Below are 22662 nucleotides of genomic sequence, written 5' to 3' on the forward strand. Positions count from 1 at the left end.
TGCGAGGCCAGACCCCCCCCCTCCCCCAGAGGCCGAGGCCGGGCCTCCGGTGAGGCGGCGGGGCAGGGGCCGGGGTTGGGGTTTTGTGCTGGGAACAATAGTGGAGCAGATGGCCTCAAGTGGCAGCTGCCAGGCAGGAGGAGATAGCTGGGCCGGAGCCTCCGGGGAGGAGGAGGAGGAGGAGGAGGAGGAGGAAGAGGGAAGGCTGGGATGGGGGTTGGGGGGCCCACAGAGGGAGGCCTTAGCCATCCCCGGGCCCGGGGTAGTCCGAAATTCTTACCAGAGCACCGGCCCCGGCCCCTGAGCGCCGACTGGAGCCGGGGGTCCCCGGCCCAAGTCCTTTTGTTCCTGTTGCTGAGGAACCTCTCAGGGGACGGTGGGAGAGCCGAGACCCCCCCCCCCCCCGGAGAGGCAGGGGAGCTCGGCCAGAATCGTGAAGTCGGGGGGGGCCCGAATTATCCAGAGAACCGCCTCTCCCCTCCGCCCGGTTTCTCGGCAGAGCCGGGGCGCCGGGGTCCCTCACCGAGGGACCCCAGTCGCCTCCTCCCCGCCCGTCGCGGCCCGCGGGTCCGAGGGGCCTTGGCCGCGGCGCCTGCCGCGTGAGGCGGTGGGAGGGCGCGGAAAACACAGGCCACGTCAGCCCGGGCCTGCCCGGGCCCCAGCCTCGACCTCCCCCTCTCTCCCAGGCAGCCCGGCACCAGGGGGCTGGCGAGACGAGAGGCTGGGGACGGGCACGGTGACCGACCTCATCCTCCTCGTCGTAGAGTATTTATTGCCCTTTCGCTCCCACGGGGGGCACGGTGGCACCGTCATCCCCCGATGGCAGGGTGCGCGTGGGGGGGGGTGGGGGGAGGTCTGCGGGGATGGAGTGTGTGAGGTGGGTGCGGAGCGTAGAAAGGTGAGGGGGATGTCGGGGGCGGGGAAAGGAAGGTGTGAGGTGCGTGGGGGGTGCGAGGAGACGGAGGGGTGTGAGGTGTGGGGGGGGGAGGTGGGCAGAACGTGCGGAGAGTATTGGGGATCTGCCCTTTCCCTCGGCCTACAAGCGACCTCTTCGTCACTTGCCCCACCGTATGACCCCTTGAGACTCTAAGCTCTATGGGCCAGGGAAGGTGTCTGCTAATTCCGCTGTAGCGTCCTCTCCCAGGCGCTTAGTACAGCGTTCTGCACCGAGTGAGCGCTCAATAAATACCACTGATTGATGGATTGCCCAGCCCTAGTGAGAGACCCCTGCAGTTGCAGGCCGGGGGGGAACCCACGGTCCAAGATCCCCCAGGCTTCGCCTGCATCCAGGCCCGGGGTCGACGAGACCACCGTTCCCGGTCCTCGGAGGGGCGGCGGTGACGCTTCCGGGAGTGGGGGTTCCCCGGGGGGTGGGTGAGTCACTTGGGGGGCGAGTCAAAGAAGCGGTGGTGCTCCCGGGGCCGGGTACCCCTCCGGCGCCGGCACTGGGGGCCCCGGGCGGCGGGCCCCCTCTGTAAGGCGTGGCACTTCCAGGCCTCAGCGATCTGCTCCACCTGGCCGGGGGAATCGTCCGCTGGAACCCTTCCGACCGAGAGCCACCCCCTTCTCCGCTGGCGACCGCGGGGCGGCGAGGCGGGCCGGGGCGGGCCGGGTCCGGAGGGAAGGGGGTGGCGGGGAGCGGCCGCGGAAAGAAGGATGCTAGGGGCCGGAGGGGCCGGCCGTGTCCCGGGGCTGGCGGAGGGGAACCGGGCCGGGGGGGCGCTCACCGGGATGAGTTGGTCTTGCCGGTTCTTTTCCTCCAGCGAGCTCAGCTCCCGTGGGGACAACAGGGCCAGGCGCAGCTCCCCGACGGCCGGCCAAGCCACCTCGCCCACGGGCCGCCCCAGCACCGCCTGGATGACGGCCGGCCCGGAGCCTGACCCTCGGCGGGACCGCCCCGCCCCCTTCCCTCCCCGCCGCCGGCCCCTCCCGGGTGCCCCGGAGCCCGGGTCGCCCCCCGATGCCACTCACGGAGCTGACGTGGGCCCAGCGGCGGGTGGCCGCGATGAGCTCCGCTTCGTCCACGTCCAGCCGGTCGCTGCGCAGGACGGGCAGCAGCGCCGGGGCCGACAGCTCGTGGAAGCCCCGGGTGCCCAGCACGTCCTGCGGGGGGTGGCACCCCTCACCCCGTCAGCCGCGTGCGCGGGGCGCCTGGAGGCGGCCGGGGCGTCGAAGGCGGGGAGAGGACGGGTCACGGTACCTGGGTATGGCGCTCGATGAAGCCGAGGCAGCGCTCCTGCAATACTCGCAGCCCGAAGGTCACGGCTACCTGCCGGGAGAAGGCCAAGACTCAGAGGCCGGGACCCGGGGCGGGGGGGACGCTTGGGGTCTCGGAAGCTCAAGGGGAGGGCTGGAGGAGGAGCGCGCCCAGGCCGTACCCGGGGTTGGAGGAGGAGAAATGATCTCTGGCTGTCTCTCCGTCTCAGGAGCACCAGGCCCAGCTCCCACTGCAATAGGCCTCCGAGAAGGACGGGAGGTGGGTGGGATGCCCCCAGACTTGGCGGGGGGTGGAGAAGAAAGTCCCCGGGGCGGCAGAGCCAGATCTGGTGGGGCCGGGGGGCCGCTGGCGTCACAGTTGTCCCTGGTGTCAGTCGCCCGCCCTGCCCGGCCTTCTTCACAACAACAATTGATCTGTCATAACAGGAAACTGTGGCAAACACCTCCCTCGGCGTCCTTTAGCCCTGGGGTCTCTGCGGCTCTCACTCCCTCCGGGGCCGAGGGGCAGGGATTGGGCCCACCTAAGGCCCACTGGCGCACGCCCGGGAAGTCCAGATCCCGGGGCCGGCCAGACCCCCAGCGTTTATGTCCGTTATCTGTCATTTATCGATTTCTATTCATGTCTTCCTCCCCCTCTAGACTGTCAGCTCGTAGTGAGCGGGGTTTTAGCGTAGCCTCTCATGGGTTTCGTACGGTGTTCCGCACACAGTAGGCACTCAGATACGATTGAATGGGACCGAATAACGGAATTTGGGTGCACACCTGAGGCAAACTTTCTAAGACATGAGAGTGGGCAGCTCAGACACCACCCAGCCCCCGAGCCAGGCGGGACCTCGGTAGCCCCAAGACTACAGGCCAGGCTTGGGCCCGTCAGGGAAGCAGCGTGGCCTAGGGGATGGAGCGCGGGCCTGGGAGGCAGGAGGTCAAGGGTTCTAATCCCGGCTCCGCCACGTGTCTGCTGTGGGATCTTGGGCAAGTCGCTCTGCTTCTCTGCGCCTCGGTTAGCTCATCCGTAAAATGGGGATTGAGACTGTGAGTCCCGTGTGGAGCAGGGACTGTGTCCACCCCGATTTGCTTGCATCCGTCCCAGTGCTTAGTACAGAGCTTGGCAGATAGTAAGCATTTAACATAGACCATTATCATTATTGTACACACCTCACACACAGAGACACAACTAGGACCCCCCTCGCTCCCGCAGCCCCCCGAAACACGTTCACGCATACACATCACCCTCGAATCCCATACACCGAATACCAATTGGCAGATTCACAGCACGCACGAACACACAGACACACGATTCAGTGGCACGCGACTGATGCATTCAACCCTCACCCGGACAGAAATTCTTCCGTCGGCCAAGCCCGCTTAGGGAGAGCAAAGCCCTGTCCGAAGTGCTTGAGGACGGCCCAGGAGAGGAAGAAGATCCTACTGAACAGTATTTGGGGGGAGGGAGGGGTCGAGGAGAGGTGAAGGACACCCCCACCCGCACCCGGCGGCTGTTGGGTGCCTGTAGCGGTGAGTTGGAGCGATCTGTGGCCGCTTCTTGTTTGGAAGAGGAACCGGGGCTAGACGGGGGTTAAACATTCATTCCTCCATTCATTCTATTGTATTTACTGAGCACTTACTGTGTGCAGAGCACTAAACTAAGCACTTAGGAGAGACACATTCCCTGCCCACCACAGGTTACAGCCTAGAGGGGGTTAAGCCAGGTAGGCTGAGGGTCCCCGGGGGCCCAGAACAGGCGGGCACGGGACGGTGCTTGGCGAAAATTGGCTTTTCCGTCTCCACTGTTGGGGGCCGGTCCTGCTAAGAGGGCGTACGCATACCCACCCGCTCCCCCCCTACCCCCTTGGTCTCCAACACCAAGACACTGACCTCCCTCTGTAAGCTCGCTGTGGGCAAGGAACGTGTCTGTTTTATTGTCGTACCGTACTCTCCCGTACAGTGCTCTGCACACAGTAAGTGCTCAATAAACGACCGCATGAATGAAGGACCCGGACACGATGACCCGGGGGCCTGGAGCGTCACGGACGCTCTCGCAGACCCGGGGGCTCGGGGTGTACCTGGACGTGCTCACCGCCCCGACCCCGCGGCCCCGACTCGTGCGCGTCACACGGTACGTCACCTGAACGTACACACAGAATCATTTCTTGCGGTGGGTTAGTGTTTTGTTTCCATGGGGGGTGGTCAGAGGCTCTCTGACACTCATCTGGGGGCGTGGCCGGGGTCGGTCGGCTCGCCCGGGACCCCAGAAGTGTTGACAGCTAAGGTCAGGCAGACACCACAAAAAACAACAGTCCGTGTGTCACAAACAGGAAGCGGCGGCCAAGACCGCACGGCTCCCGCAGTCTATTTTTAGGCGCCGGGGTCTCACCCGGGGTTAAATATAGCCGTGGCCCACGGTTCAAAGCCGCCCGTGAGACCGGCCGCATCCCTACGTTTGAAAGGGACTCGCTGGCTTGCAGACTTGCATCGGCGCTAGGGTCGTGGGCCTTTCCTGGCCCCCGACCCGCAGGGGTAGGGGCCGCTCGGACCCCAGGGGCGCGAGGCCGGGCCGGGGACGAGGGGAAAGCTCGGTCCCGGCCCTCGGGTCGTTCTGGCGGTGACGGTCCGGGCCGTGCCATCCACGCCCTCGCCCGGCCCCGCCCCACGCCCGCTAGGGAGAATGGGTACGGGCCGTGCTCACGGAACGGAACCTCTCCGAGGCTTCGGCACACGCACGTGTGTACGCGTGACCGAGAAACCCACATTTGCCAACCCTCTGCTAGAGTTACAGTGAAGTGACACCTAGTTTTCGTAGGAACTCGTACCCGCTGTTCTCTTGTAGAAGTTGTTTCCCCCCTCCCCCGCATGCAGATGGGGTGGTGGGGTCACCCCCTCCCCAGACCCTGGGCCCGCACCGTCCCCGGGGAAGAGGGGGAGCTCGTGGGGTGGGCACGGAGGGCCAGTGCCCAGCACTCACCTGAAGGGCCTCGCAGACCAGTTCCACATCCAGAGACTCGGCCACAAAGTCGACGCACAGCTGGGAGCAGAGGGGGAGTGTGAGCCAGAGGGTGCCCCCTTCCCTTTCCCCCCGAGCTCCCGGAGACAGGAATGGGGGGCCGGGGATCCCCGCCGAGACCTCCGCCGACCCCCCGACCACCGCCCTGGACCCCGGCGTGGAGCGACCGGGATGGCAGCAAGCCACGGGGGGAGAAGGAGAGATTCGGGGACCCCCCCGGGGTACGGCCCTGCTTCACAGAGTTGGGGCTCTTTCAGGGCCAGTGCTCATGGGAAGCTCTTAGGGAACGGGGGAGAACGAGGCCGCCCCGTTTCCCCCACCTCCCCATCGGGTGCATTTCCCTGGTTTGCTTTTCCTGGACTGGCTCTCCCCCCCCATCTGCCGTTCCTTCCCCCTTCAAAGACGGCGACCCGAGGGTTCGGGGGATTCCCCGGATGGCCCCCCGCTTTCTCCCATGGGGCTTCTGTCGTCCCCGTGCCCTGCACTGCACACGGATACACATGCCCACGCTCACACTGGGCTTCAGCGGTCAGGAAGCCTGGTCATCACCTCAGCCGCTAACCCCACCGCGAGCTGGTAGCGAGAGAGGAAGGAGTCGGGGGGAGGAAGAGGAGGCCCAGCACTCCCCGTGTGGAAGTCACTATTCCAGGATACCTCCCCTTGCCCACAGGGCAGGGAGGGGCGAGCCCGAGAGGCAGGTAGAAGGACGGCATGCCCGGCGGGCAGGAAGAGAGGCGGAGAGAGGTAGGAATGGGCCTTTAGCTGACTCGTCTAAGAAAACACTCTTAGAACAGTGCGCTGCACACAGTAAGTCCTTACTAAATAATAATTAAGGTATTTGGTAACCACTTACTATGTGCCAAGCACTGTTCTAAGCGCTGGGGTAGACACAAGGTCATCAGGTTGTCCCGCATGGGGCGCACAATCTTCATCCCCGTTTTACAGAGGAGGGAACTGAGGCACAGAGAAGTGAAGTGACTTTGCCGAGGTCTCACAGCAGACAAGTGGCGGAGCCAGGATTAGAACTTACTTCCTCTCACTCCCAAGCCCGGGCTCTTGCCACTAGGCCATGCTGCTTCTCTGTTAAGCGCTTACTATGTGTGGAGTGCTGTTCTAAGCCCTGGGGTAGATACAAGCTAATCGGGTTGGACACCGTTCCTGTCCCACATAGGACTCACGGTCTTCATCCCCATTTTACAGATGAGGGAACTGAGGCACAGGGAAGTGAAGTGAATTGCCCAAGGTCACCCAGCAGGCAGGTGGCAGAGACGGGATTAGAACCCAGGTCCTTCTGGCTCCCAAACCTGTGATCTAACAAACTGTGAGCCCCCTCTTTCACCTCAAGGCAAACCCCGGTAGGGGGGAGGAGGGAATGAGCCAAGCCCCGCTCTGACACCCCGAAGCAAACCCAGGAGGGAAGGAGGAAGGGAAAAAGCCACGAGCCCCCTCTGACACCCCAAGACGAACCGGCGGGGAAGAAGGGGAGGAAGGAAAGCCTGGAGCTGAGGAAGGGGGAAAGTCCCTCTGGATTCCACGATCCCCGGTCCTTTCGCAGTGGAAACACGAGAGCGGCAGCAGGCTGGGAGCAGCACAACCCCGAGGGCCAGAGCCAGGGCCTCCCGGGGCAAATCTCAGAGAATAATAATAATAATGTTGGTATCTGTTAAGCGCTTACTATGTGCCGAGCACTGTTCTAAGCGCTGGGGTAGACACAGGGGAATCAGGTAGTCCCACATGGGCTCACAGTCTCAATCCCCATTTTACAGATGAGGTCACTGAGGCACCGAGAAGTTAAGTGACTTGCCCAAAGTCACACAGGTGACAAGTGGCCGAGCCGAGAAAGGAGGAGGGGAACACAACCTCCGCTTGAGTCCTGCTGGAGACAGAGGAGGGAGGGAGGGAAGTGGAAGAGAAGGAAGGAAGGAAGGAAGAAAGGAAGACCCCCAGGCCCTCAGACCTCATGGGAAAGAGAAGACGCTCCCTCCACCTCCTGTTGCTCTCTAAACAAAACCCAGGATCTGCTGGGCCCCAGGGAGCCCCTTTCCCAGGGAATCCCCACCATTAACCCCTCTCCCAGACCCTCCCCATCCACTCTCTGGAAAAGCTATCAGGGCCCTCCCGTGGGACTTGAGGCGCTCAGGCCGGGGGTTCACCGTGGGAAGCCGGGGGCAGGGCTGAGTTCAGGGGTGAGGGGGGTGAGGGTGAGGAAGGGGGCCAGAAGGGGAGGGCCAGAAGGGAAGCAGGGGTAACAAAGATGATGAAGCAGGAGAAGGGGAAGGAATGGAGGGAGCAGGAGGGAAGGGGGGGGTGGGCAGGCTGTCTGAGCTGGCTTGACTGAGCCCCTGGGAAATTCCGGGATCGGGGAGGAGGGAGAGAGGATGCAGGTCTGGAACGGTCACTGGTTCCACCTCTCCTCTGGTCCGGGCTCCAAGGGCTTAGTACAGGGCTCTGCACACCGTAAACGCTCAATAAATATGACAATGAATGAATGATGCTCCGGCTCCCCGAGGGGCCCTCTGAGCCCTCAGGTGGGGACTTGGTGGACACACAGAAACCCCTCCACCTCCCCGTCCCCCACTCCACCTCATCTATGGCAGAAGCTTCGGGCGAGACGGATGGGGGCGGGGGAGAGGAGCCCAGCACTGTGCCGGGGCTCTCACACCCCCGCCCAGGTGTCCCCCCAACAGGAGCCATGGCTCTGGCTTGGTGGGAAGCAACGAAAGCTCCTGTGGTCCCCCGCCTCGGCCTGGCCGGCCCGGGCCCTCAGCAGGCACCTTCCAAATGCCCCTCTGGAGTGACGTGGCTCAGAGGCCTGGGCTCTGGACGCTGCCCAGAGCAAACTGAGAGCCCGCCGGGCGCCCCCAATCCAAGGCCTGCTCCCAGACACGCTCTCACCCGGCCCTGTGTGGGCGGGGGGGGCGGGAAACCAGGGACAAGCCCGGGCTTGTTCCCTGCTCAGCAGCCTGGAACCCAGCCCAGGAGGAAGCCTTCGCGCCCGTCACCCTCCCCCTTCGCTTCCCCACCCCCCCGATAGCAATCCAGGTATACAGTCATCCCACTTCCCTAAATAGGGAACGGGGAAGATGGTCAGTCCCAGCTCTTCCCAACCCCGTTTACCACACCACAGCCGGCTGGGAAATGTAGTCTCCCCGGACAGTCGGTGCACCCCCTCGTCCTGCGTCCTTCGGGAGCCCTCGGCCCCGCTCCCCAAAACCACGGAACGTATCTCTTTGGGGCCCAAAACTCCTGAGCTCTGCCTTGCACCCCGTACGTGGGCGCTGCCCGGCCGCGGGGGCCAAGCCAAAGCTGGTCTGGACCCAGGCCGGTCTCTGCCCTGGCCTCACCCCCAACTGTCCCCCAACAAGCTGTTTGGCAAGCGGTGATTCACGAGCCCGCGGGCACCCCAGCCGAGGAGTAAATACCATCACCTCCGACGCAGGGAAACTGAGGCACGGCACGGGGCGGAAACGGCCCGCCCAGCCCAGATCCGGGATAAGAGGCAGGGGTCGGGTGAGACGAAGCCGGCCTCCCGGCCTCGCCCACCGGACGGCTTTTGGGACCCAGGAAAGCGGGAGCTGTTGGGGGTCCCGTCGTAGGGGAAGCGCAACTTCTCCTATCTCGGAGCCGGTCCCGGGAGCTGAGCCCAGTGGCAAACTAACCCACGTGCTGGGCAGAGGTGTGGGCAGATCTGGGGCGGGTGGGGTGGGGGACAGAGAGGTAGGGTTGCAGTCAGACTCCATTAGAACCAGCCAGCCAACCCCCACCCCACGCCGGCTTGGCACGTTCCCGGTGGTGGACCCTGACGTGGGGGCTTGTGCCTAGATGCCAACCTGATGCTTCTACCCTTCCCCGCTGCTGGGAGCCCCGGAGAACTCAGCCCCTGGGCCCCCTTTCCTTCCCCCTTCCCTACCCCTTTGCTATATTGGACTCTCCCACTTGCTTAGTACAGTAATAATAATAATAACGTTGGTATTTGTTAAGCGCTTACTATGTGCCGAGCACCGTTCTAAGCGCTGGGGGAGATACAGGGTAATCGGGTTGTCCCACGTGAGGCTCACAGTTAATCCCCATTTTACAGATGAGGGAACTGAGGCACCGAGAAGTGAAGTGACTCGCCCACAGTCACACAGCTGACAAGTGGCAGAGCCGGGAGTCGAACTCATGACCTCTGACTCCGAAGCCCGGGCTCTTTTCCACTGAGCCACGTGGTCTGCATATCATAAGCAATCGACAAATGCCACCGATTGATTGACTGAAAGCGGGGAGGGGAAAGGGGGAGGTTTGGGGTTGGCAAGTTTCCCAGGCCCCAAGAGGCCTGGAAGGCTGTTTATTTTTAGGATTCCCACGGTAGCCCCGGGGCTGGCTTTCCCCCTCAGTGAAAGGTGGGCCCTGACGGGGAGGAGGCAGAGAAGAGCCCCCACCTCCTCCCTCAGCCCCACCCCGTCAGCCAAGAGGAGACACAGCCCTCCTACCCCCTGACCCATGGCGGGCACGGTGCCAAAGAAGCCGGCAGATCCTAGGATGGAGATGAGTCCAGCCCAAGATCCCAGCCGGGACCAGACCGGCAGCAGGAGATGAGGGAGGGAGAAAGGGTCCAGAGGATTCTAGGGCCTGGGAAGTTCTGGCCAGGACTGAGGAGGGATTACCGAGGCGTGTACACACAGGCGCACATCCCCACACTTGCACACCACGAATGCGCCAGAGGCGATGTGGGCGTGGTCTCTGGCCAGGGAATTCCCAGACCCTGATGCCGCCTCCAAGGGATTCTGGAAAAATGGAGAGTGGGGACCCAGGAGGAGGAACAAGACAGCAGACTGGTTTCCCCCCTAACTCCCGTCATTGTGTCCCCTCATCCCCGCCGGGCCAGGCCTCTCCTCAGGTCCCCTCCCCAGGCAGCCACCGCTCTCCCCCATTGCCTCCCCCTGCCCCCAGACCTTTGGAAGAGGGGGTTCGTCTCTGCGGGCCTCCGTACGATCCCTGAATCATCCCTCAGCCAGGCCGAGCACCCCGGCACCTGAGGCTCTTCCCCATTGCTGAGATCCTCCAGCCCTGAGTCACTCCCCGCCTTCCACCGTGTCCTCCCGACTCCGTCCACCTGCCCCAAGCCCAGGGTTCCTACGCCCCCACCCCTCTAAGGGGCTCCGGCGTCTCCCCCGGCCCGGGTCCTGCTCCTCGTGGTCCCGTGAGATCCCCCTGCTCAGCCCGGCCAGGGTTCCGCCTCTCTCTCGGCTCCCAAAGATGGCATCCATCTCTGAGCTGGGATTCTCGCGAGCTGAGGGTGGGGGAAGCGGCGGGGATCTATCAGAGATCCCGGGAAAACCGGGCGAGTGGGGACGGCTCAAGGGCGGCCTTAACAGCGGCTGGCACGGAAGTCGGCCGCCGGCCTCCTGTCCGCGCTCCTCGAGACCGGACAGCTCAGCTCCCAGGCCTCCGGTCGTCAGAAACATCCCTGCTTTCTGGCTCACCCCACTGGCTCTTCAGGAATACGGGCCACGTGAGCTGCCTGGGGCTGCTAGCCGGGAGCACCGGGAAGACTGGGGATGCCCGGAGCGGGGAGGGGAAGAGGAGCTCCCGGGGCAGGTTGCTGGGAGGGGAGCCGGGGAGGACCACCCTCAGGTCCAGCCTGGAGGGACGTGGGGGCTGCAGGTGTGGGGGAGGTGGTTAATCCAGGGAAGCCGCTCATTTTTTCTCCCCCAGCCGGCCCTCCCCGCCGAGATCCTCCCCGCCCCGGTCCCGTGTGTGCCCCCCCTACCCTCATCCCGGTGCCGGTGGGGGGCCGTACCTCCCTCAGTTCCTTCAGCCCGTACTCCACCGCCGACGTCAGTACTTCCAGGGCCTGGGATGGGGACACACACGGTGCTGGGGTCAAGGGGCATCGGGGAGGGGAGGTGTTCCCGAGTCCTCGCTGCCCCGACACCCAAGGGAGAAGGCCCCATCTCAGCACCCCGACAGTCAGGGAGCCTTCCTTAAATCCTACCGGGGCATCCGGAGCTGGGTGGGAGGCTCAGGTCTCTCGGCCTGACTGGGCCCCAGTCCCTAGAGGCAACCTCCCCCAGAGGCCAAGAAGGGACTGTAGGGGACAGGGCAATCTCAATCACACCCACAGCTCCCATGCTTCTTGGCTTGGTGGGAAGAGGGAGGGAGGGAAAGAGGGACAGGGAGAGGTCCAATCAGGACAAAATTCCTCTGGGCAGGTGGGGGCTGCAGGATTCTTCCCCTGTCACCGCCCTCTGGGCCAACTGGGGCCAACCCCCAGTTGGGATTGGGATTGGGACTGGGGGATCCAAAGATGGGAGAAGCCTGCCCAGGCCTGCTACATCGTGAGCCCCTAAGGGACAGGGGCCGCGTGCAACTCTCACCTGTGTACTCTTTCCCCGCGCTAGTACAGTGCTCTGCCCACAGTAAGCACTTAATACGTACATACTATTCTTACTACTGATGATCGCGGTATTTGTGATGCTCTTACCACGTGCCAGGCACTGTACTAAACGCTGGGGTGGATACAAGCAAATCGGGTTGGACCCGGGCCCTGTCCCGCATGGGGCTCACCGTCTGGATCCCCGCTTTACAAATGAGGGAACTGAGGCCCAGAGAAGTCAAGTAAGTTGCCCAAGACCACACAGCAGACACGTGGCGGAGGCGGGATAAGGACCCACGTCCTCCTGACTCCCTGGCCCGCGCTCTATCCACTAGGCCGTGCTGCTTCCCTATCCCGTCTCTGGGCTCCCCGATCCCATAACCTCCGACTCCCCGCCCGCCGGAGACAGGACCCGATGGATCGCCTTGAGCAATCCCTGCCTCGTTCAGCCCCGGGTTGGGGAGGGGACACAGGGGGCTGGATGTCGGGGAATCTCCAATTCCCGGAACATCGGTCGGGGCCACCGCGGGAATCCCCGGGGGTCCGTTCCCGGCCTACTCACGGTGCGGCTGTTGAGGGGGACGCTGTTAGTGTAGAGGAACTCCAGCACGGCCAGGAAGACCTCGGGCTGCACCTGGTCCAGAATCACCGGCTCCCCCGGGGGCGGCCCCCTGCCCGGCGCGCCCCCTCCGCCTGGGGCCGGGGGCTTCTGCTCCACCAGCCTGCCCAAGTACTCACAGCGGCTGGCCAGCAGGCAGCGGTGGGCGAACACCTCCCGACGCTCCTTCCCCACCAAGAAGGTCACATCGCTGCAGGGGACGGGAGAAGCGGATGGGAGAATCCATCAGCCCTCGGGATCCTGGGCGACCCCGGATCTCCCCTTCCCACGTCCCCCCTCAGGCTCGGGGGCCTGTGCCCCTCACCCGCGGGAGCGGCTGGAATCACCTCCCTCTGCGGTACTTTTCCACACGTTTAGTCCACTGCGTTGCCCAGAGAAGGGGCCCGATAAACCAATAAATACCACACTTCTATTCCCCTCTGTAGGGGACCCAGGCCAGTTTAGGGGAGAGAGTTGGGCCCAGCCATCGCTGCTCCCCGCCCCGCCCTGTCCCTGTCAGGGGCACAGCACCGTATTCCTCCTCTGCTCCGGCCCCCGTGGGACCGTGCCCGGCCACCGTCCCCATCCCCACCCCAGCCCGGGCAGACGCGGTTCCAGAGTCTAGCACCCAGCCCGGCAGGCTCTAGATGACACTACCCAGCAGGGTCCCCCGCTGCTGTTGGGCTGAGCCAGCCCTGGCCCGGTGCCCGACCGCTGACTCCGAGGAATTGGCATCGGGAGAGCTCCTCCGCTTCCCGCCGCATCTCCCCTCCCTCCCCTTCTTACCTTTCCCCTCCTCACCCTTCCCCTCCCCACCAGCAAGACAGGGTCGGCCCCGGGCAGGGGGAAAAGATGTTCGCAGCCAGGCCACCCCCACCCTCCCCCCAACCAGCTTGCGGCCTGGTCCCAGCCCTAAGGGACGTTGGCCTCGGACCCCTCGTGGCCTGAGCGAGGGCTGGTCCCCAGGGGCCTTTTTCTGGTTCACTTCCACAGTGGCAAAATCCTTCCTTCTACTGAGCCTGGGGCACTCGTTTGAAAAGACAGGCCCTCTGCCCTGTGGGCTTTCTGAAGTCTGCCCCCTCCCAACCCTCATTCCTCCCCACAACCCAAAATCCCCACCCCTACGTTCACAATGAAAAGTTGGTGCCAGGAAAACCTGCAGCCTTGGGGACTGAGTCAATCTCCCTTCCCCAGGCAGGGGGCATGGCCGGAAAGGAGAATACGGGGGAGGGGGCTCGTCAACCGTCTGCACGCCCCCCCAAACCCCCTGCTCCCCGCCCCGGGAGAGTGGGAAAGACGACTCATCTCGCCCAGTTAGCCCGAGTGTGGCATACGGAGAGGGACAGGTGAGTCACACTAAAGGCCAGGTACAGGGGCTGGGCCTGGGCCTCAGAGGGGGCTCACAGAGCCCGGACACTGGGACGGGGTGACAGGGGCTTGGGGGTCCTTCCTGTCAGGGAAGGTCAGATGGAAAAGGGGGGTGGCCTCAGGCTCCTTCTGGTTCAGGTCCTCCATCCTCAGTCCACTTTGGCTCCCGGCACCCCGGCCCGGGGCGGCACCCCACCGGCGGAGCTCGGGCGTCCCAGGGCAGGGCCTCCGGGCTCCACCCCCCAACCCCCATGCCGGGTCGGAGGTCGCCGCCCTCGACCCGCCTTCTCCCCCAAAACCAGCTAGCTCAGCACTTCCTGGATGTGAAAATGCAGCGGCTTCCTGAGCCCAGCAGAGCCCACGCCCAACTTCTCCCCGGAAGCCGGCGCTCTCACCCCGGGGCCCAGCTGGGCCAAGCTTGGCTCCTCTCCAGAGAGGGGCAGCTTCGGGGCAAGGGGGCAGAGGGGGCCAGGTGAAGGGTTAAGGGAGAGAGCGAGGGGAAGGCGAGTTCTCCACAGACCCGGCTCCACAGCCCTGTCCTGTCCTCGGACTCTGGCTTCCCCCTCCAGGGGTCAAAACAGCCCGGGCTGCCCGGTCCGGCAACACTCCAGGACCCTGAGCTCTCCAGTCGATGCTCATAATAATTACGGTATTTGTTAAGCACTTACTTTGGGCAAAACACTAGTAAATCCTGGGGCAGGTACAAGATAAAAAGGTCAGAAGCAGTCCCTGCCCCTCATGGGATTCACAACCTAAGGGGGTGGGAGGACAGGTACTGAATCCCCATTTTGCAGAGGAGGGAACCGAGGTCTAGAGCAGTTAAGTGACTTTTTTTTTTTTAAATGGAGCACGTTAAGGGTTTACCATCGTTCTAAGCGCGCGGGTAGATACTGGAAAATCAGGTTGGAAACGGTCCTGCCCCACAAAGGCCTCACCGTCACAATCTCCATTATCTAAATGAAGGAACCGAAGCCCAGAGGATGATGATAATAGTCAATGATTTCGGTATCTGTTCAGCACTTACTATGTGCCAAGCACTCTTCTAAGCATTGAGGTAGGTACAAAGTAATCAGGTTGGACACGGTCCCTGTCCCACATGAGGCTCACATTCTTAATCCCAGAGTTTTACAGATGAGGTAACTGCGGCACGGAGAGGTTAAGTGTCTTGCCCAAGGTCACACAGCCCACAAGAGGCAGAGTTAGGATTAGAACCCACGACCTACGACTCCCAAGCCCACGCTCTTGCCCCCGGGCCAAGAGAAGTGAGTTGCCCGAGGTCCCACGGCAGGCAAGTGGCCGAGCTAGGGTTGGAAGCCAGTTTTCCTCTGACTCCCAGGACTCTGCCCTGTCGGCTAAGCCACGCTCCTTCCCTCGCTCTCTCCATCCTGTCAGTGGTCCCACAGTGTAGCCCACTGAGGATTCGGGGTCGTGACCCCTGGGGCTACCCCTGGGGAGGAATGATGGAGGATCTCTCTCTGCAGGACCCGGGGGGACCCAGGGGTGCCCACGTCCCCTCTCACTCTGAGCACCTTCTGGGCTGGAGGTCAGGAATCGGCTCGAGGCTTCGTGGATTCGAACCCATTTGCAGGGGGTAAGGGGTGGGGGAGAAGTGATGGACACTGGAGAGGGGACGGAGGCGTGGGCTCCGACCCTCCGGGGGGAAGGGGGAGCGGCAATAATCCTAAAAACACGGTATTTACTACGAGCTTACTGTGTGCCGAACAATATACTAAGCGCTGGGCTAGGTACAAACTACGCAGAACGGTGAAGAAAGTGCTGACGAGGTGTTAGAAAGTTTACTAACCGCATTTTTCCATCCCCGCTCAAAGCCAAGGCCGTTTCCTGAGTACACCCCAGTTGCTACATTCAAATAAAAACAAGCCTCCCCACCTCCTGAGAAACCTGAGGAGAGGGGGAGGCCGGGGGTGGGGGGCACAGGGGGAGGAGGGTGTCTTCTCCCCGAAAGGAACGAGGCCCAGATCACCTTCCTCACCCCACCCCCCCCCGGCCCAAATCCATTCTGCCTCCCCCTTCTCCGAGCTGAGCCCCCGCCGGCCCTTCTCCAGCCGGGAAGTTCCCTTCTCCCGCCGGGAAGTTCCCTTCTCCCGCAGCCTTTCCTTGGGGTTTCCTGGCCAGACCTCAATTAATCAGCAGAACGGCCCCCCGAAGCCCAGTGCGGAGGGACGGCCGGCTGGAGCGCCCCTGCCCGGCTCCGCGTCGACCCGGGGCCCTCGCCCCCGCAGCCGCGAAAGCCCCATCTCCTCCAGGAAGCCCTCCAGAGAGCAGCTGATCTCTGGCCTCTGGACTCTCCCTGCTTCAGAGATGAATAAGGGTAAAACCCAAAACCTTGCTTAATTGAGCCCCAAAGACAGGACCAGAAGATGGGTGAGAGTCGGCTCATCAGCCATTCATCTTTCGCTTTAAGGGTTTCGAAACCCCTTCCTGTCCCGGCTGACTTGTCTTCTCGGGGCGGGGGAGGGGGTCTCCTCCCCTCAATCGACAGTGGCATTCGAGTTCCTGCGGTGCGCGGGACCCTGTACTAAGCGCCCGGGAACAGAAAACGGAATGAGAAGGCGCCAATCTCGGCCCTCAAGGAGTTTACAATCTGTGCGTGTGTGTCGGGGGTGGGGGGTGTTGACAGGCACTGAAATAACTTCAAGACGGGGAAGAAGGAGAGTGGAAAGAAAAATATGTGGATGAGTAACTGCTTAAATAGACAAGTACGCAGCCACTCGGGTGGTTGTGAGTACATAAGTGAGGAGGCGGAGCAAAAGTGCTGAGGTAGGGGTTGGGAAGATGGGACTGCGGAGAAGAAGAGGCAATCGGGGAAGGCTTCCCGGAGGAGGGGAGGGGACCGAGGCGGCTAGCACGGTCCTGGGGACAGGAGGACACACGGGCAGGATTCGAGGAGGAGGAGAGTTCTGGGTGACCACCGCCCTCGACACACGGGACCCAAACCCGTCCAAGAACCACAGATGGCACGGGGGCGTGGAGGAAGGGTGGGGGGCCCCGAGAGTTGGCCTGGCAGTCTCCCAGCTGGGGCGGATCGTAGGCTTTGCCAAAAAGCGCGACCGGTAGTAGGTGAACTGAGCTGGCGCCCTGGGTCGGCCGGCTCCTTGAGAATTGGGCCACGACGCCAGGACCGGACGGGGGCAGCGGGGGTAAGAAAATCGTGCTTCGGCCTGGGCCCCGTGGATGCAGGCCGGGGGCGGCTGGGGGAGCGGGAAGGGCCGACTCTCTGGGACTTTACACCCACCATGCAGGTTCTTCAAATAGAGCCGTCACTAGGAACTACCAACTTCCCCAAGGGGCTACTCCCGGGCCCTCGCGGGGCGGGCCCGGGGTCACGGGCTGCCCGTCTGCTCGTCCAGAAAGACAGAACAGAGAAAGGCAGGTGCCCGTGACTCATCGGCCCGGCTCCCCGGAAGGAGGTCGGATCCGTGAAGCCCAGACCCGGGGCCCCGGAGTTCTCCAGAAAGAAGAATTGGGAAGACGATAATAATGTTGGTATTTATTAAGCGCTTACTATGTGCCGAGCACTGTTCTAAGCGCTGGGGTAGACACAGGGGAATCAGGTTGTCCCACGTGGGGCTCACGGTCTTCATCTCCATTTTACAGATGAGGGAACTGAGGCACCGAGAAGTGAAGTGACTCGCCCACAGTCACACAGCCGACAAGTGGCAGAGCTGGGATTCGAACTCATGAGCCCTGACTCCAAAGCCCGTGCTCTTTCCACTGAGCCACGCTGCTTCTCCAATGAGCTCAGACGATGAGCCGAAAGGGACCCTGAGAGGTCACCCGGTCCACCTCCCGGCCTCCCAGCAAGCCGACACCCACTGCACGGAGCACGGAAATGGAAGTCTGAACCGGGAGGGTTCCTCTGAGTTGTGTGGGACAGGGGCGGAGCGAGAGAGTGCTCCTGGCAACGTACGTATGCACACAAACACACAGAACACACACGCTCCCCAAGATGACTCCAGGCAGATGAATCTAATGCTCTTAAAGAGACCCTCTGCCTCCCTCGGCCACCACCCCTACGCGTAATCAGTCTATCAAGAGGCACGATCCTTCCTCCCGTCTATCCTAAACCCTTCCCGCTGCAGCTTCGGCCAGCGGCGGGATTCCCGACCTCTCCACGGAGGGGCCAGGCGGCCCCCGTGACACGGCCCAGCAGTTTCCCTGTAAGGCGGTTTCCACGGGAGGCAGGAAGTCGACACGGGGCACCCCGCTCTTCGGGGAAACGGGGGCAGAAAGAAGACTAACGTTCGCCTCTCCTGCTACGACCCGCTTTGAGGGTGGGAGTGGGGGTTGAGGGTGGACCCCTCTAAGTCCTGCCCCGAGCCACGACACCCACCGCGGCTCCGGAAGCAGAAGCCCGGGTGAGGGGGCCGCGTCCGGAGCTGCGTTTGGGGGGACGGCGAGCGAGAACCCCAGGATTGAGGGGGGGGCCTCTCCCGCTGGGACCGGACCCCGGCAGGGGGACCCCAGGGGGCCTGGTGTCCGTTCACCGGAACGGTCAGCCTGGCTCGGCCGGGCGCGGGAAGCCAAGAGCGTGGCTCCGCGGGGCATCGGCTCCAACGGTCCCCCCGCCGCAAAAGCGGGTCCGGCCAACCTGGTCGGCGCTGAGCTCACTTGAGGGCCGGAAAGTGTTACATAATCGGCTCTTGCATCGAGGAGACACGTGGTGAGGGGTGAGCCGCCTCTGACGGGATCTGGCCTTTTGAACGGCTCTGCCTGAGCAGGGCTCGAACTGAAACTACGCACTCCGCTCTTTGAGAGCGGCTCTCGGCGACCGGCCGGCAGCAGCAGCGAGTCCGATCCCTGGAAGGTGGACCCGCGAAAGGGCACGGTTTCCGTCACGAGGCTGCCCGCGGGCCCGCTCGCTCTCCCCGACCCTCCAAACGTCCCTTTCCCACCCTCCCCGCCGGCCGGCCGAACCCCGCAGCCCTCGGCAGCTGGGACCCCTCCCCTCGACCTCCCGCTTCCTCAACCCTTCCCCCACCGCTCGCCGGCAGCTTTCTCAACGTCTATATTTATAACCTGGCTCCCTTCCAACCGGAGCGGATGCGGGGGCGTGCAGTACACACAGCGGGCCCAAGACTCGCGACACGCGAAGGTGCCCCCGTGCCGCTTTGGATCACGAGGGCCACCCCGGTTCTTGATCTTCGTGGTTTGGGGGTATACCAGCCGGCTGGGAGACAGAAAAAGACAGAGACGAGGAGCGAGCCCTTCCCACACCTCCACCTCGGCGTGAACCCGTCACTCCTCAGATCTCATGCCAGAAACCACCTGCCCGCCAACCTCTGGACTTGGAGTGACCCAGAGAGCGGAGCCAACCGCGTTCCCCTGTTTGTGTGTCTATCTGTCTCTACCCCTCCCTCCCGCTTGGGTCTCCCTCCCCCTTTACATCCGCCCGACCACCGCCCGCCCCATCTTCAAAGCTCTACTGAAAAATCACATCCCGCTCGGGAAACCTTCCCTGACTAATCTCGCCTCTCCCCACCCTTATTTTCCCTCCCTACCGCGTCACCTACGTGGTTGAATTCGTACCCGCTACGCACTTGGGTACTCACCCGCCCTTTAGGTACCTAGGCTTCCTTCCCCTACCTGTAATTTATTGTAATTTCTGTCAGCTAAACTGCAAGATCTTTGAGGGCAGGGACCGTGTAACTCTGATGTCCCCTCCCCAGCGCTCGGTACTGTGTTCTGAACCCAGGAAGCGATCAATAAATACCACCGACTGACTGATTCCTCCCCAGCCGGTAGGCTCCTTTCCTCCCACTGACCCCGGGGATGGGGGTGGGGAGGGCCAAGGATGAGCTGCGTTCCTTTTTCACAAACCTCTGAAGGGAATAAATTATCATCTCCCCGGGTGGGGGAAAACCAGCCCCCAGCATCAACTGGCCTAGGAAAAATAGGGAGTCCCCCTCCCCAAATAACCAACGAGTCACCGGTCTGAATGAAGGCCTTAAACCTGTTTCCAGTCCCCTCGAAAGAGCTGCCAGCCGCTTCAACACAGGGACTCTGTCTCTACCTCGTTCACTGGACTTCTTTCAGTTCAGTGCTTAATAATAATAATAATAATAATGTTGGTATTTATTAAGCGCTTACTATGTGCCGAGCACCGTTCTAAGCGCTGGGGTAGACACAAGGGAATCAGGTTGTCCCACGTGGGGCTCACAGTCTTAATCCCCATTTTACAGATGAGGTCACTGAGGCACAGAGAAGTTAAATGACTTGCCCACAGTCACACAGCTGACAAGTGGCGGAGCAGGGATTCGAACTCATGACCTCTGACTCCAAAGCCCCTGCTCTTCCCACTGAGCCACGCTTAACACATAGTTAGTGCTTAAAAAACGCTATTATTGTTAGAGTGTACTCTCCCAAGCACTTAGTACAATGTTCTGCACCCAGTAAGCACTCCAGAAATACGATCGACTGACTATTATTGGTAATTCCACTTTCTTCACCCCCTAGGTGAGGGAAGGCGAGGGTCCAGTTGGATGTCGCCGCTTGTCAGCTGCGTGACTGTGGGCAAGTCACTTTTTACTTCTCTGGGCCTCGGTGACCTCATCTGTAAAATGGGGATTAAGACCGTGAGCCTCACGTGGGACAACCTGATGACCCTGGATCTACCCCAGCGCTTAGAACGGTGCTCGGCACATAGTAAGCGCTTAACAAATACCAACATTATTATTATATCGGGCCTGGCCCGGGGCCACCTCAGGAAGGCTTTTGGAGATTCCTCCCTCACGAGGAGAAACCGGTGGCAGAAATTCCTCACCCAAGGCCATCCCTTCCACTGGCGCCAAAGGGCATTCAAGAGAAGAGCCAAAGCCCCAAGCTGGTCAACACAAAGAAGCCCCCCACCCCCGGCTTTCGACCTGTTACCCCCCCAAGGTGGAGCACACGGATATGGCTGCTACCCAGGGCTACCACGGGCCAGGCCCATTTGTCAGACACAAGATGGCACTCGGCCCAGGATAACAATAATAATAATGGTGGTATTTAAGTGCTTACTATGTGCCAAGCACTATTCTAAGCGCTGGGGGAGGTACAAGGTTATCAGGTTGTTCCAGTTGGGCCTCACCATCTTAATCCCCATTTTACAGATGAGGTCACTGAGGCACAGAGAAGTTAAGCATGGCTCAGTGGAAAGAGCCCGGGCTTGGGAGTCAGAGGTCATGGGCTGGAATCCCGGCTCTGCCACTTGTCAGCTGTGTGACCGTGGGCAAGTCGCTTCACTTCTCTGTGCCTCGGTTACCTCATCTGTAAAATGGGGATTTAGACTGTGAGCCTCACGAGGGACAACCTGATTACCCTGTATCTACCCCAGTGCTTAGATCAGTGCTCAGCACAGAGTAAGCGCTTAACAAATACCAACATTATTATTATTATTATTATTATTATTATTAAGCGACTTGCCCAAGGTCACACAGCTGACAAGAGGCAGAGCTGGGAATAGAACTCACGACCTATGGCTCTCAAGCCCGGGCTCTTTCCACTGAGCCATTTGTTAAGAGCTTACTGTGCGCCAGACACTGTACTGAGCTCTGGGGTGGAGAAAAGTAAGTGGGGTTGGACCTGGTCCCTGTCCCACGTGGGGCTCCCAGGCTGAACCCCCATTTTACAGAGGATGTAAAATGGGGAAGCAGCGTGGCTCATGGCAAGAGCCCGGGCTTGGGAGTCAGAGATCATGGGTTCTAATCTCGCTTCCGCCACCTGTCAGCTGTGTGACTCTGGGCGAGTCACTTCACTTCTCTGTGCCTCAGTTCCCTCCTCTGCAAAATGGGAATGAAGACCAGGAGCCCCATGTGGGACAACCTGATGACCTGATATGCCCCCAGCGCTTAGAACAGTGCTTGGCACACAGTAAGCGCTAAATGAATACCATCCTCATTATTTTACAGATGAGGTAACTGCCGTGTGACGCTGGGCGAGTCACTTCACTTCTCTGGGCCTCAATTCCCTCCTCTGTAAAATGGGGATGAAGACCGGGAGCCCCACGGGGGACGACCTGATGACCCGGTATGACCCCAGCGCTTAGAACGGTGCTTGGCACACAGTAAGCGCTTAACGAATACCATCCTCATTCTTTTACAGGTGAGGTAACTGCGATCCAGAGAGGTGAAGTGACTCGCTCAAGGTCACCCGGCAGAGAAGTGTCAGGGCTGGGATGTCCCCAGGTTGGCATGAGCCTCGGGCTGCGCCGCCCCGGCCCAGGCCCGGGCCCGTCCGTGCCCCTGACGGGCGGCTGCCGCCCTTCCTCATGACGCCCCGCACACAGGGGGAGGGTCTCCCTCTTCCCCGCGACCCCGGCCGGCTCCCAGGCCTTCGTCCTCGTCGTCCCCGTCGTCCTCCAACCCCCGACTTCCGGTCGTCCATCTCGCTCAGGCCCTCGGCCCTGTGGCGCAGGCCCCCGTCCTCGCGGCGGCCCTCCTCGCCTCTCACCTGAAGCGCGGGCTGTTGAGGAGGCCGCGAAGGGCGGCCGAGAAGGCGGCGGGGTCCCCGCGGAGGGTCGGGCCGGGGGCCGGGGCCGGGGCGGCCTTGGCGGCCATGGCTGAGGAGAGAGGAGAGAGGAGGAGGGAGGAGGAGGGAGGAGGGCCGCGAGCGGCGGCGCGTGCTGCCCCCATCGCCATGGAAACACGCCGGGACTCAAGCCGCACACATTGCGGCGAGGAGTGGGGATCGCCTCTCTTGGTGGCCGAATTGCACTTTCCCAGCGCTTAGTACAGTGCTCTGCACCCAGGACTCCCTCAATAAATACCGCTGAATGAACGAGAGAGCACAATAAAAACGGTTGAAGTAAGGAAGGAATGAGAGAGTTAGCCGGGTGGGCTGCCTTTTTCCCCCATTGAGTTAAGGGGGGACAGCTTCACCCCCTCAGGGCAGCCTCCTTCCCAACTGGACAGGGATTGCCTCTCTCTGTGGCCCAATTGTACTTTCCCAGTGCTTAGTACAGTGCTCTGCACCCAGGACTCCCACAGTAAATACTGCTGAGTGAACGAGAGAGCACAATAAATGAGACTGAAGGAAAGAAGGAAGGAATGAGAGTTAGCTGGGTGGGCTGCCTTTTTCCCCCACTGAGTTAAGGGGGGGGACATCTGTCACCCCGCAGGG

The 22662-nt window shown here is 62.0% G+C and overlaps 1 protein-coding gene across 1 annotated transcript; it reads right to left on the reverse strand.

The window, feature by feature from the left end:
• Positions 1-754: 754 nt before the first annotated feature.
• BTBD19 (BTB domain containing 19) lies at positions 755-22100 on the reverse strand. Its single transcript, XM_029046750.1, has 8 exons — positions 21994-22100; positions 12139-12385; positions 11001-11054; positions 5180-5239; positions 2201-2269; positions 1972-2103; positions 1728-1853; positions 755-1514 (listed from the first exon to the last, which is right to left on the reverse strand). The coding sequence occupies exons 1-8, from the start codon at positions 22098-22100 to the stop codon at positions 1380-1382; spliced, it is 930 nt and encodes a 309-aa protein (XP_028902583.1). The 3' UTR covers positions 755-1379.
• Positions 22101-22662: the final 562 nt, after the last annotated feature.

Source organism: Ornithorhynchus anatinus, chromosome 18 (genome assembly GCF_004115215.2).
Source record: "Ornithorhynchus anatinus isolate Pmale09 chromosome 18, mOrnAna1.pri.v4, whole genome shotgun sequence".
Taxonomy (NCBI): domain Eukaryota; kingdom Metazoa; phylum Chordata; class Mammalia; order Monotremata; family Ornithorhynchidae; genus Ornithorhynchus; species Ornithorhynchus anatinus.

Bases quoted from the DNA above. Each gene is read 5' to 3' on its own strand.
- BTBD19 (XM_029046750.1), bottom strand. From the start codon at position 22,100: ATGGCCGCCAAGGCCGCCCCGGCCCCGGCCCCCGGCCCGACCCTCCGC. The intron at 12,386-21,993 runs GTGAGAGGCGAG...CGTCCCCTGCAG, and splicing joins CTCAACAGCCCGCGCTTCAG to CGATGTGACCTTCTTGGTGG. The intron at 2,270-5,179 runs GTGAGTGCTGGG...TTCTCCCGGCAG, and splicing joins TGGTCTGCGAGGCCCTTCAG to GTAGCCGTGACCTTCGGGCT.